At 43.7% G+C, this 12107-nt stretch overlaps 1 protein-coding gene across 2 annotated transcripts in view; it reads left to right on the plus strand.

The window, feature by feature from the left end:
• PLBD1 (phospholipase B domain containing 1) overlaps positions 1 to 12107 on the plus strand; it is a 386856-nt gene that overhangs the window by 299800 nt on the left and 74949 nt on the right. For both annotated transcript variants that reach the window (XM_078641128.1, XM_078641133.1), the window contains exon 9: positions 10082 to 10222. In XM_078641128.1, coding sequence (XP_078497254.1) covers positions 10082 to 10222 — 141 coding nt within the window. The remainder of the gene's footprint in view (positions 1 to 10081; positions 10223 to 12107) is intronic.

Here is a 12107-nt window from a genome sequence, read left to right on the forward strand (position 1 = left end):
GAACATCTTTTGCAAACCTTGTCATTTACAAGTTATGTTATAGTACGAATCTATGACATAAAGCATCTTACAGGACGATCCACATGTCATTTGTGTGATCTACTGTCTGGGACAAGCCTGTAAAAAAATATGAAAAAAAGTAAATTACATGTGTATACGCTTTAGAAATCAGAAAGCTGGCAAACTTAGGGGTTTATTAGGATGGCGGACAGACCTGCGTCCGTCCGCCACCCCAGAGGAGGTGGGACCGTCCGCAGGGGCAGCGGCTGTCCCTCCGTACCAATTAGGATGTGACCGCCACCCTGGCGGTCACATCCTGTATTCTTAACAATGCGGCGGGTGCTGCTTGAAGCAGCACCCGCCGCAATGTTAAAAAAATGCATGTTTACCTTTGCAGGCACGAAGCTGCAGGCACCGCGTGGTGCCTGCTGCTTCCTGCATGCAAAGGTTGGGGGGTACCATAGGTACCCCCCATGTGCACCCTCCACCCCCCCTTCTCCCCTGGGGGCCCGCAACAGGCCCCCGAAGACAACACCGTATGCCTTTCCACGGCGGAAATGCCGCCGTGGAAAGGCATATGACCGCAGCTTTCCTAATATGCCTGGCGGTGTCTGATAGACACCGCCAGCCATGTTAGTGCTTTTCCGCCGCGGTCGGAAGGCGACCGCGGCGGAAAAGCGGCGGACGGAAAATAGATCCCCCAGCCATCCTAATCTGGTGGGGGGTCTTTTTCCAGTCCGCAGCGGATAATCCGCATCCTCCGGGCCGGCGGTGGATTCAGCCGGCCCAGGATGCGGATTATCCGCAATCATAATCGGCCCCTTAATTAGAAACTTGACCAACCTATTGACAGTCATTTTAACTTTGCACACCATTTGGTCTCAAACGTGAGGACTTCCCTTGCAAAACATGTATTCAAGACAGAACTAGGGGACTCCTGACAATTGTCTTGATGTAACATGTTGCAAGGTGAAAGTATTATATGGTATGGCAGGGCCGCGTTACCGTTTAATACTAGCACAATACACAAAGATGGACCCCAGGTACTCTTTCAGTTCACCTTCTCTCAGTCCCGGTAGAGTGGCATAGAGCATACAGGCTACTTGGAGAAACTTGTTAAGCATTTCACATCACCATCATGGACGATAACTAATTGACACTACTTAAGAGAATTACGGCACCAATTTATAAACATTTCTCAGATTTTTATATATTTTAAGACCCCAAAACGAAATCAATACATACTGTATAACCGGAGTAATCAATTTTAATCCATTAAATAAATCAATACTTTGCAATGTGAAAACCTTAACGTTGCGGTCAATGGGAAAAACAAATACATGCAGTTGGTGACTTAGAGAACGACTTCAATCGAACCTACTTGGAGTTAAGGTCTTATGAGTCCCTAGAGCAGTTCATGACAGCTAGCACAATTTTACTTGGCTCAGGTGAGCGAGGTGCAGAGGTGCACTTTAGCTGAAAAATTGAGCTGTCAATCAGGTTTGCGGTGTTGAATTGGTTACCTTAGCAAAATGGTACATGCGGGGCGAGTTGAGCAAACCCCTTTGGAATTTAAGCAAGCAGCTGCCCCATGACAAGAAGTCTCCAGGCAGATCCAATCTACCTGGCTTGGGGGACTCCGGTGCAGAGGTGCCCTTGGCTATCAGTGGTGCTGAACCGGGTCCATGGCCAGAGTAGCTGGCAGGCATGGCAAGAGAGGGTGAAAACAAATGCCAGATCTTTTTGATGGGGTCCACAGGGGTGGCCAGTCGTTCACGTAGGTGAATCTCTTCCCTTAAAGCATTGAGTAAAACCGGTTATAGTTGGACTGACCAAGCACTTTAGTTGAGGAAATCTTTATCCAGAGGACCAAGGGAACAGTGTTGAAAGCTGAGCCTCGCAGAAGGCCAGGAGTACAGTTCCCAGAAGTCACCTGTCCACTGACTTTGAGCGGCCTTGCCGAATGACTTGGGGAACAGGACTTCAAGGTTGTGGGCTTAGCGGCTTGTGCTTGTCGATGGCAGGGGACTAGTGTATCTAGTCCTAGGGAGTTCATGTGAAGTGTTTATGTTGCAGAGAGGTTCACCTTCCCTCTGGGACTGGTCTCTGGTCCTCGGCAGGTCATAGTCCAGCAGGTGTAGTGTGGCTGTCACAGGTGAAGTACTTCATGCCTTTCCTTTTGTGCTGTCCTGCTCTTGTCTGGACAAGCGTTTCTTCTTGTTTCACGTCAAATCTATGCTTCTAGTCTAGTGTCTGGGATGTCCCTTAAATCTTGGATTTAGGGGGTGTTAGTGGGTGTGAGGACTAGTAGCCGATGGGCATCTACTCCTGAGGCTAGTCTGCTCCAGTAGTGACGTCATCCTATGGGTGTATGTCACTAAAACTAGTCAGAGCCTGATTTATAGCTTAAAGTTAAGATGGCCAAAGCCATCCTCGACTGTATACCTCTGCTGCAACACCATAGAGGTGTGGTCAGTCTTATGGAGGTGGACACGTCCTGCATAGCTAATTTCCCATCTGCTCGCGAAAAACAGTGCATGGGGCAGCGGGAGGCTTTGTCCCTGAGTGGGAGACAAGTTCCTTTGTCCAGTGGCGCCAGTAAAGCCTTTGAGGCTCACTGCTGCACCTGTCTTAATCACTAGCCATCCTGCGTGGGCGCAGGTGTCATCTCCTGCTCACTCAGGTCTTTGTCTCTGGCCTCTGGGAGCAGCACACACTCCCCAGCATGAGGTCAGACTTCTATCTTGGCAGCTAACCTTTGAAAATGCCCACCACGGCACGAAAACACTGGGTTAACTTGATGGAATCTGTCTAAAGTGCCACCTGGGTGCATGCTGTTTAAACCTCAACACCACCATTGTGTCGGGGGTTCAAAAGCACGATATTTGACACCGGGCCATCATGAAGCTGGACATATAGGTAATGCTCATATATGCCAGCCCATGTTATCCGATGGACCGCTAGTCACTTGCAGTAGAATTAAGTTTAGAATGCTATCACCGGGCTATATATGTTTGCACATATACTTCCCCACATGCAATATAATACACCCTGCCTCCTGGGCTATAGGAGACCTACCTTAAGGATGACTGACTTATATTAAAATGCAGTGAGGTGACCCTGTCTCACATGGTATGTGCAGCGTTGAATTCTAGCTGGCAAGCTGCTCATGCAGGGCTGACATGGCAGACCTGCAAACTTCGATTTTACTCGGATTACTCAGGGTGGCATAATAAGTACTGCAGCCCTGGTACCCTTTTTACATCCCTGTCCTGGGTAACTCTGGTACCATATTCAAGGGCCTTACAGGGGTGTAAAAGTACTTGCCAATTCGGTGTACCAGTTCCCATTTACAGTTTAAGGGAAATAGCACTGGTGCTGGGCTGGTTAGCAGGCCCCAGCACACTTCCAGATCAATTTCCACAGGATCTAGCAGCTAAAATTGGGTCAAAAGGTGGGGGGCCACCTGCAAGCAGCACAGTTTACTACATAACACTTGAAATCCTTTCATCCAGATGGACTAACCGTCAGTGACAATGGTACTTGATTATTGCATATGTCGATGTACTTCACAACTGAATTGATTCTACATTACAAACGAAATCTTTATTCATGCTTTTTTATATATTTCAGCAATATCAGCAGAGCAGTCACTGAGCAAGCTCTTTTGTACTTCTTAAGCAAGGCAAAGCTGAAGCATTGTTATTTATTTGCAGCATAACATAGGTGTAATTCACACGTTTTACACACTGCTGCCTTCTAGTGTTACGCATGGATATCTCAAGTTGTTTATCTTTGATGTAAAAGGTTTCTGTTTCGAGGTCACTGATAACCCACAATGCATTATGTCAATGACTCCACTTTAAACAGCTTTTTTTCGGAAATTTAGTTTGGCCCTGCCTTATGCGTTTCAGGACCATCGAGCTGCAGAATAGCATTAATCCAACGTCAGACATCAGTGTCTCCCCACTGAGTTAAGAAGACACCAAAAACAACCGTTTGGATGCAGTCCAGAATGGTGGGTTTTTCAAAGCCAAGTCATCTGAAAATGACTTGTGGGGGGTGGATTAAGGTGAACAAACCCTTCCAGATTTGCCTTGAGAGCAACAGCAAGTTCCTGTAGTCAGACTACCTTAAATTCGGTAATCTCTACCTATTCTGAGACAATGAGGAATCTAATGGATCGGCTTGTCAGCTCGTCAAAGACAGAAAGACCATCCATTAGTCTAGGACTCACTCAAATGCAGTGCCAAAGATCTCCTACGCCATCGACCGAGACCAGCAAAGTGGGCCCATACTCTTAACTGAGAGGGAGGTGCCAATCTACAGTCCTCCGTGAAATCCACTGCCAAAACATATATTCAACCTCTACAGTTGTCTTGAATCCAGGGCAAGTATCCACCACAAGCGAGGTGGCTTCAAGCCCTGAGACTGCACCGAACAGGCCTCAACAGTCTCACCAAAGAAACCAGGCCACCAGTCTACTCCGCCTCTTGACTGAGATACTCCTTGGCTCTGAGGTCCTGAAACCCCTGTCTCAGAACCAGGGTCAATGCCAAAATCAGCTTTGAAACCATTCTCAGCACCAGATTTGGTGCCCAGCGCACCTATACCATCACAGGAACAGCCAGATATTAAATGCAAACGATCTATATCAACCCTTTATCAGGCCACATGCTTCCCGCCCCCCGACCCACACAGAATAAGCCCACTGGCTAGGTACATCCAAAGATAAAAGCTTAGTTTTAAAGCGGTCGTTTCAGAGGAGTTTAACGGATACTGAACATGTCACGGGCACCCCTTACATCTATGAATACCCCAGCCCTCAGACACTGGAGATGACCCATTGCATAATTACAGCATGGACCCCCAGGAGGACCCAATTTTGGAGACCTATCCAGTGAACCCATCCCCATCAATTGGCGAATTCAACCTCTATTTAAGATTTCGGTTGTTAAGACATTCGTGGAAGGTTTAATAATAGCTATCCCATCAAGAACACACCCAGTACCTTTGCGCGTGGCTAATGTTGTTTTATGCAGCTCAATTGGCCCACATTTGAACTGTTACTTTCCTGTCAACTGCAATTCTGTTAATGGAAAGCAGCCTTCCTTGTTGCAATTACATCCATGTTGCATTTACTTCCTTGTGTATTTAGTGAATTGGAAGACCTAATGGTGAAGGCAACTTTCATTCAGGTAACAACACACAAAGGATGCTAAGGGTCTATGTACAGGCTAGAAAATGCTAAACACTCAAAAGTAGTGTGAAGGGGTAGCCGCTATGAGAGGAGAACAAGAATAGTAATGTGGAGGATGACATATAGAGTAAGAAGGTAGTAGAAAGATACCCATCAGCCCACCCATTGGCGGAATCTCATCATCTGGGTTGTAGTTGAAAACTGGTATCTACTAGATGCCTCTCATGAATGTCGTAGAGGGATACTTGCATAAGATCCACCAGTGAGAGAGACAGCCAGTAGGAAGTATTGGTAGGCTGAGGAGAAAGAGGTTGCAGTGCTCATGAAAGTGTGTGGTAGTGAAAGAAGTGTGTAATATTAAAATTGCCTGTTTTGATGCCAAGGTGCAACTTTATTAGGAACGGTCAACCAAGCGGCAATATTAAAAGCAGAGTGATGATAGTATGTTAAACAAATACTACTATCAGTTGTGAATGACCACTTATCATTCACATCTGATAGTAGTATTTGTTTAACATACTATCATCACTCTGCTTTTAATCTTGGCTGTTTCTCTCACTGGTGGATCTTATGCTCAATGGGTGGGCTGATGGGTATCTTTCTACTACCTTCTTACTCTATATGTCATCCTCCACATTACTATTCTTGTTCTCCTCTCATAGCGGCTACCCCTTCACACTACTTTTGAGTGTTTAGCAGTTTCTAGCCTGTACATAGACCCTTAGCATCCTTTGTGTGTTGTTACTTGTTAGTTTGGGGGACAGGTTGCAAGCTGGTCTTTAAAAATTCTTTCCCCTTAGACCCTTCCTCACAGTTTTGTTTTTTGTATAACTTTCATTCAGGCCAAAAAGATTGGGTGGTTATAAGAAAAAACCCTATTTTTTGTCCCAAGGTTGTCTCCCCGTCCCATGTTTATGAAACTATTGACTTACTAATCTTTTTTCCACATCTCAGTCTGTTGGGATAGCAGCATACACATTGCCATCATATGTCAAAAGAGCCCTTATTTATTACATTGACTGTACAAAATTAATTTAAACAACAAAGCAACTCTCTGTAGCTTTTGTAGAGCCCTACTTGGCAAATCCTACTTCCAAGTCAGGTCTTGAACGATGGCTAGTTAACTGTATTCAATTGTGTTATGCGAAACTTAAGCTTACATTTCATATTGTACCTAAGTTTTCATTCTGCGACCAAAAAAGGGCTCACCATGGCCTTTTTTAGAAATATATTGCTTGCAGAAATCTATACAGCTGATAGTTGGTCTGTTCTGCACACCTTATCAAAGTATTATTGTGTAGACCTATATGCTTGACAAGAAGCACACGTCGGCCAACCATTATTTATACATTATTCCAAACAGCTTCATGTGCTCTCTAACCCATTACTTAAGAGGGAGAGTACTGATTTTGAACCTATGAAAATCATGTGATCTACAGCTTTACGTGCTGCAAATTTAAAATGTTACTTATTGGTAACTATTGGTTTGCAGCTTGTAGTGCCGTAGATTCACTTGTGCCCTCCCATTTTCCCAGATGTGAATTTATTATTCAGATGTCCATCACATATTAAACACACATTACTATTATTTCACCAATGCACCAGTACACATACGCTTTCCTGCCTCCCTTCCTTCCTCAATACCTTTTCACCCTTTGAACGATCTAGAGTGGTCTTTGTTCTAGTGCATTGTGCGTTTCTGGGAGTGATTACGAGTCCCCTTGAGCTCAAAACCTTTTGCTTTGAAGAAGGTGATTATACCTACTTGGTGTTCACTGTTTTGTAATACTATTTAGGCAAATGTTTTGCTTCATGGATCCGCCGGTAGTCAAGGTGAGCTTATTGTCACTTACATCAAAGCATCCCTTTGGCCATTCAACTAAAACACAGATATGCACCGGGTTCTGGATATTCAAATATGTTTCATGCAGAGTATTTGAGTGAGATTAGCACTAACAGCACTGCAGGAGTAGTATCAAGGAGGTAGATCCTTGGTCCGGATAAAAAGCCATGGGGATGGCTTGAAGCATGTCGACCCTTGAGAAGGCAGGTACATAGTTATCCACCCTTCCCTCTCCCCTTTTTAATCATACTGACTAGAGCAGCTGTGGCCCGTACAGGTAAGGTGGGGGGTGGGGGGTGAGGTGGGGGTTCAACAGACGACCACAAGGGAAAATTTAATAAATAATTATTTCCCCCCCCCCCCGTCGCCTGTCGAAATCCCCCCCACCCGGCCCCACCTCTCTTACCTGCACGGGCCACAGCTGGACTAGAGGCCAGAATAGATAAGTTTACCTACTAGCCAGGTATCTTTAAGCTTTTCTTTCCACATAAACCCCCCACACTCCTATTATCATAATTCTATACAATAGTAATAAATCTATGAGCGCTCTCACGTAATTCATAGCATGCCTCGTCCCTCAGCAGAACGGGATGGACCCAATGGTGAAGCATGCCACCAAGGGGCAACCCTGGTGGGTGAGGGTTATATAAGAAAACAAGTGTGTTTTCTTCACCTTGTGGAGGGTTATTTCGCTGTAAACTGAGTGGCTCTCTATATTTTGGTTACTTATCAGTAGGAGGACAAACTCCTCTCTGTCCCTCTATCGCTCTCTCATTTTTGATAGCAGTATAATTCTCTGTTAAACATACGGTGCTTATTAGATAAGAAACAATTGTACAGATTGACTGACAACAGTATTCTTTGTGTGAGGCTTGCCACATTGTACATTTACATGCAATGCATGGAAATGGTAATCCTTTACACAGTTGGTGCCTGGACCAATACAGGCAGTTTAAGAAACGTTTCACTCCTTCATGTACGAGTTGTTGAAGTAATGCTGGGAATGTCCATAATTTAAGAAAATCATGCTTTCAGAAAGCCAATAGGTCCAGCGATTTGATTTGTGAAAGTGATTCTTGAGTTTGGGAATTTGTGTGTGTGGCATGGATGGATGCATGGGTGATTGTAATAATGAGTCTACTCTTGGATTAAGGGTTGAGTACATGGATGGATGAATGAGTAGGTACATGGTGAGCAAGTTCATAGATGGTCGAACAAGTGAGTACGCTGATATATAGCAGGATGAATTGCTGAGTGGATTTGTGGATTAATGATTTGATTACTGATGGATGCAGACCGGTTACAGCAATCATACAGACTGAGGTCTCATACATCAGTAGAAATAGTGTTATGAAAATATCACAAAGTGTATCAGACCAGATTTGCAAAATTACATTGGAGACTTGGCGGTGGGCGCTCAATTGCACCTTCGCTTACTAATACTTGCATATGTTCAGATTTGCAATCATATCGACAAAAATATTGTATTTATTAATAATAATGCATGCACTATTTTCAGTGTAATTGCCAATGTTCATGTTGATGACTCTACCCCTTCTGATCCATCCTCTGCAGTGATTTCACTAGCTGTTATTTCTTTGTTTTGCTGCCATCTGCACAGTAGTGCACTACCACTGCCTATTCCTAGATATCCCTCTGAAGTCAGTATATTGGGGGCAGTACCTTAAGCCTTTCTTTACAAGTGGTCCCTCTGATGTCCATAGAAAGGGTGCAGTACCTCAGGACTTTACTAGTGGTCCCTTTGAAGGCCGAAGAAAGGGTGCAGTACCTCAGGACTTTACTAGTGGTCCACAGAAAGGGTGGAGTGCCTTAAGCTTTACTAGAGGTCCCTTTGAATTCCACAGAAAGTGTACAGTACCATAGGGCTGTACTAGATGTCCCTCTGAGGTCAGCAGAAAGGGTGCACTACCTCAGAACTTTACTAGAAATCCTTCTGAAGTCTGCAGAAATTACGTAGTTCCTCAGGACTTTACTAGTAGTTCCTCTGAAAGCCGCACAAATGGTACAGTACCTTAGAGTTTTACCAGAAGTCCCTCTGAAGCCTGCAGAGAGGGTGCAATACCTCAGGTCTTTACTAGAGGTGCCTCTGAAGTCTACAGAAAGGGTGCAGTACTTTGTCTTTACTAGTGGTCTCTCTGACGCCTGCAGAAAAGGATGTAGGGCCGCGGATATTACTGGAGGTGACCTTGAACTCCGCAAGCTGTAATGTTGCAGTACTAATGGTCTGCTGGTACTAAAGGTCCCTCTAAAGTCAACAGAAAGGGTGCATTATTGCAAGACATTGCCAGTGGACTCTCCAAAGTAAGCTGAAAGGATGCTGTGCTTGGGGTCTTTTCTAGAGGGCTCCCCAATGTCAGCAGAAGGGTGTAGTACCATAATGCTCTGTTCACTCAGAAGCCTCTCCATACCACCCATCGGGAAAAATAGCAATGTGTAGTCCAATCCCCCTCACCCCCAAATTGTCAAATTTAATGGCATCCTGCACTAAGAAAATGATCTGCGTTCAATAATTTGCACCTATTACCATTCTAATAATAACAATAAATAGAATATAAGACAGTGATCCTATGGGACGGAATTGGCTGTGGAACTAGCATGGCCCGGAGTGGCTGGTGGAAGAAGCATCAAGGAGCTCATGGGGCAGGTAAGTCCCAGTGGCCCCATAGATGCTGCATTCAGGTCCTTGATTGTGCTTCATGTAATTTGCATAAGCGTGAACTCTTGAGTTCTATAAAGCATGAACATGTGTATGAAAACTTGTATACATGCGCACAGATGCACAACAAGAACCTGCGTCTACACTCCACAAGAACACCCGCCCCTATATTAATAATACTTTCTTAATTATCACATTTTGAAATAAATAAAGTATGGGGATCCCAGGTGAAAAATGAAAGAGGTTTACATTTGTTTCTGAATGAATTCTCAATGCAGTAAAGCCTATATTATGATGTGACTGTGTACCAGCGTATAGGGTATGATCTGACCCTTTAAACCTCCCTTGTAACTTCTGCCAGGAACGTACAACAACCAGTACATGATATTGGACCTGAAGAGGATAACGCTGAAGCAGAGCATCGCAGATCAGGCTCTTTACATCGTCGAGCAAATCCCCACAAGAGTGGAATATTCAGACCAAACCGAAATCCTCAGGAAAGGTGAGGCTCTATAGGTTTCATTGATAAATTATATTTGGCAAAAGGTTTCTGCTGTTAATTTTCTCCTTAATTTTGATAGGCTAATGAACATATGTTTGTGGCCTAAAAGAAAAGAAAATGTATGTGCACAGTTATCACATGTCCATCTTTTTCACAGTGAATGGCTGGCACAATAAATTTGTGATAAATCCACATTTTTACTAGGTGGATTTTTCAGATGGGCATTTGCACAAATACAGAATTAGTGGGGGACATAAAATGACATTATTTATTTAAGTGGAATTTTGTTTGTATGTCACTACATGGAGTGCCGCTTTATTGTGGGGCTCCACAATGTTACGACTGCTTCATGAAACATTACATTTGCTGGGGAGGGAGCAAGTTAAATCCATACCCCTCCCTGTAGTTTTTAAGTCACTCTTACATATTTCTTAATTTATTAACCTATATTTAATTAGGCAAGTGAGATGGCAACAAGTTGGAAAATTTGTCTTAAAATGGGTGGGTTTTGACAGAGGAAACTTTGAAGTAGGATTGTGTGACCGTGATTTGAGTCCTTGATCGTATGTTTCTTGGTGGCGCATAACTGGAAGTGGTGGACTTTTAAATGTATTTAAACATGTTGCCAAGTTCATGTACTTACATCTGGGATTTCAACCATTAGCACTGGTTTATCGATAGCATTAAGACATTCTGATGTGCATGATAGACTGCCATTTTTCGCTGCTTCCGAAGACCATGCTTGTTTTCACATTTCGTAGGGTCTGAAGCTCCCTCTGTATGAAAATATAGGTCAAAAAGTGCATAGCAGTAGAATTTATTTGCATAAATATTTTAACAACAAGGCTTGTGTCTTTTTTGGCGTAATAATTCTGCATGTGTGTATTTCTCAGTTCATCCCCCGCTACTGCTTTCATGGCATCCCACACAATGGCAGGTGAAGCCGATCCTTTATTTACAACAAAAAAGTTGTCCAGAGTGGCGTACATGAATGCATAATAAAGTATGCCTAATAAAAGAGAGTGGTCAAAAGTCCATCTACCTGGATGGTCTGATTTACTTACATCTTCTTTAGAGATGATTTTGACCAATGGGTTGTGATCTGATAGTGTACATGGAAATAGCTTAGTTGAGATATGGAGAGTCTGGGCTTGTGAAATAAATATCTTGTCTAGTGTAGAATGCTGTTTGTGGGGGGGCAGAGTAAAACGTAAAACCGGAAATGCTAGATCCTGTAAAGCACCAATTACCGTTCAACCCATATGACTGTATCAAATGTAGCAGTGCAACCCAGGGTTTTTTTTTTTACGATGACCACTACTAGTATTAGTTGACTCAACATCAGTGCCATTAAAGTCTTTGCATAGGATCAGTGGATTGCCCCAGGATGCGAACTCAATAGGAAGCTGTTGAAATGGAGCGGGGTAATCATTATTGGCTCAGTACACTGTGCATAATGTGAAGGAAATGCATCTACCCATTAGGTCAGCTATTGTCCATCTTCCAGTCCTATCCCTTTTAAATTTTAAGTCCAGATGTTACCATGTATTCGAATGACCACTACTCTACTTGGTTTATCATCTCCAGAAACACATATCCTAGGGTGTGCAATTTTTTTTGTTTCAACTTTGGTCAGATGAATCTTGTGAATGCAGATTATATCAGGTTGCATGTATAATAAGAATTTTCAAAAGAGGCTGTAACCCATTGACATTCCACCATAATATGCTCAGCCCTTGTGTGTGCTATTTGCTATCGACATAACTAATTGATATGAGATTAAATGAAAATTCCTTACCTTTCTGTACCATCCAAATGCTTTAACTGTTTTCACTGTGATACCTCCCCTCCAGCGCTTCCACTCCATTCTGACCCACCACCCCAT

Source organism: Lissotriton helveticus, chromosome 1_1 (assembly GCF_964261635.1).
Source record: "Lissotriton helveticus chromosome 1_1, aLisHel1.1, whole genome shotgun sequence".
NCBI lineage: Eukaryota > Metazoa > Chordata > Amphibia > Caudata > Salamandridae > Lissotriton > Lissotriton helveticus.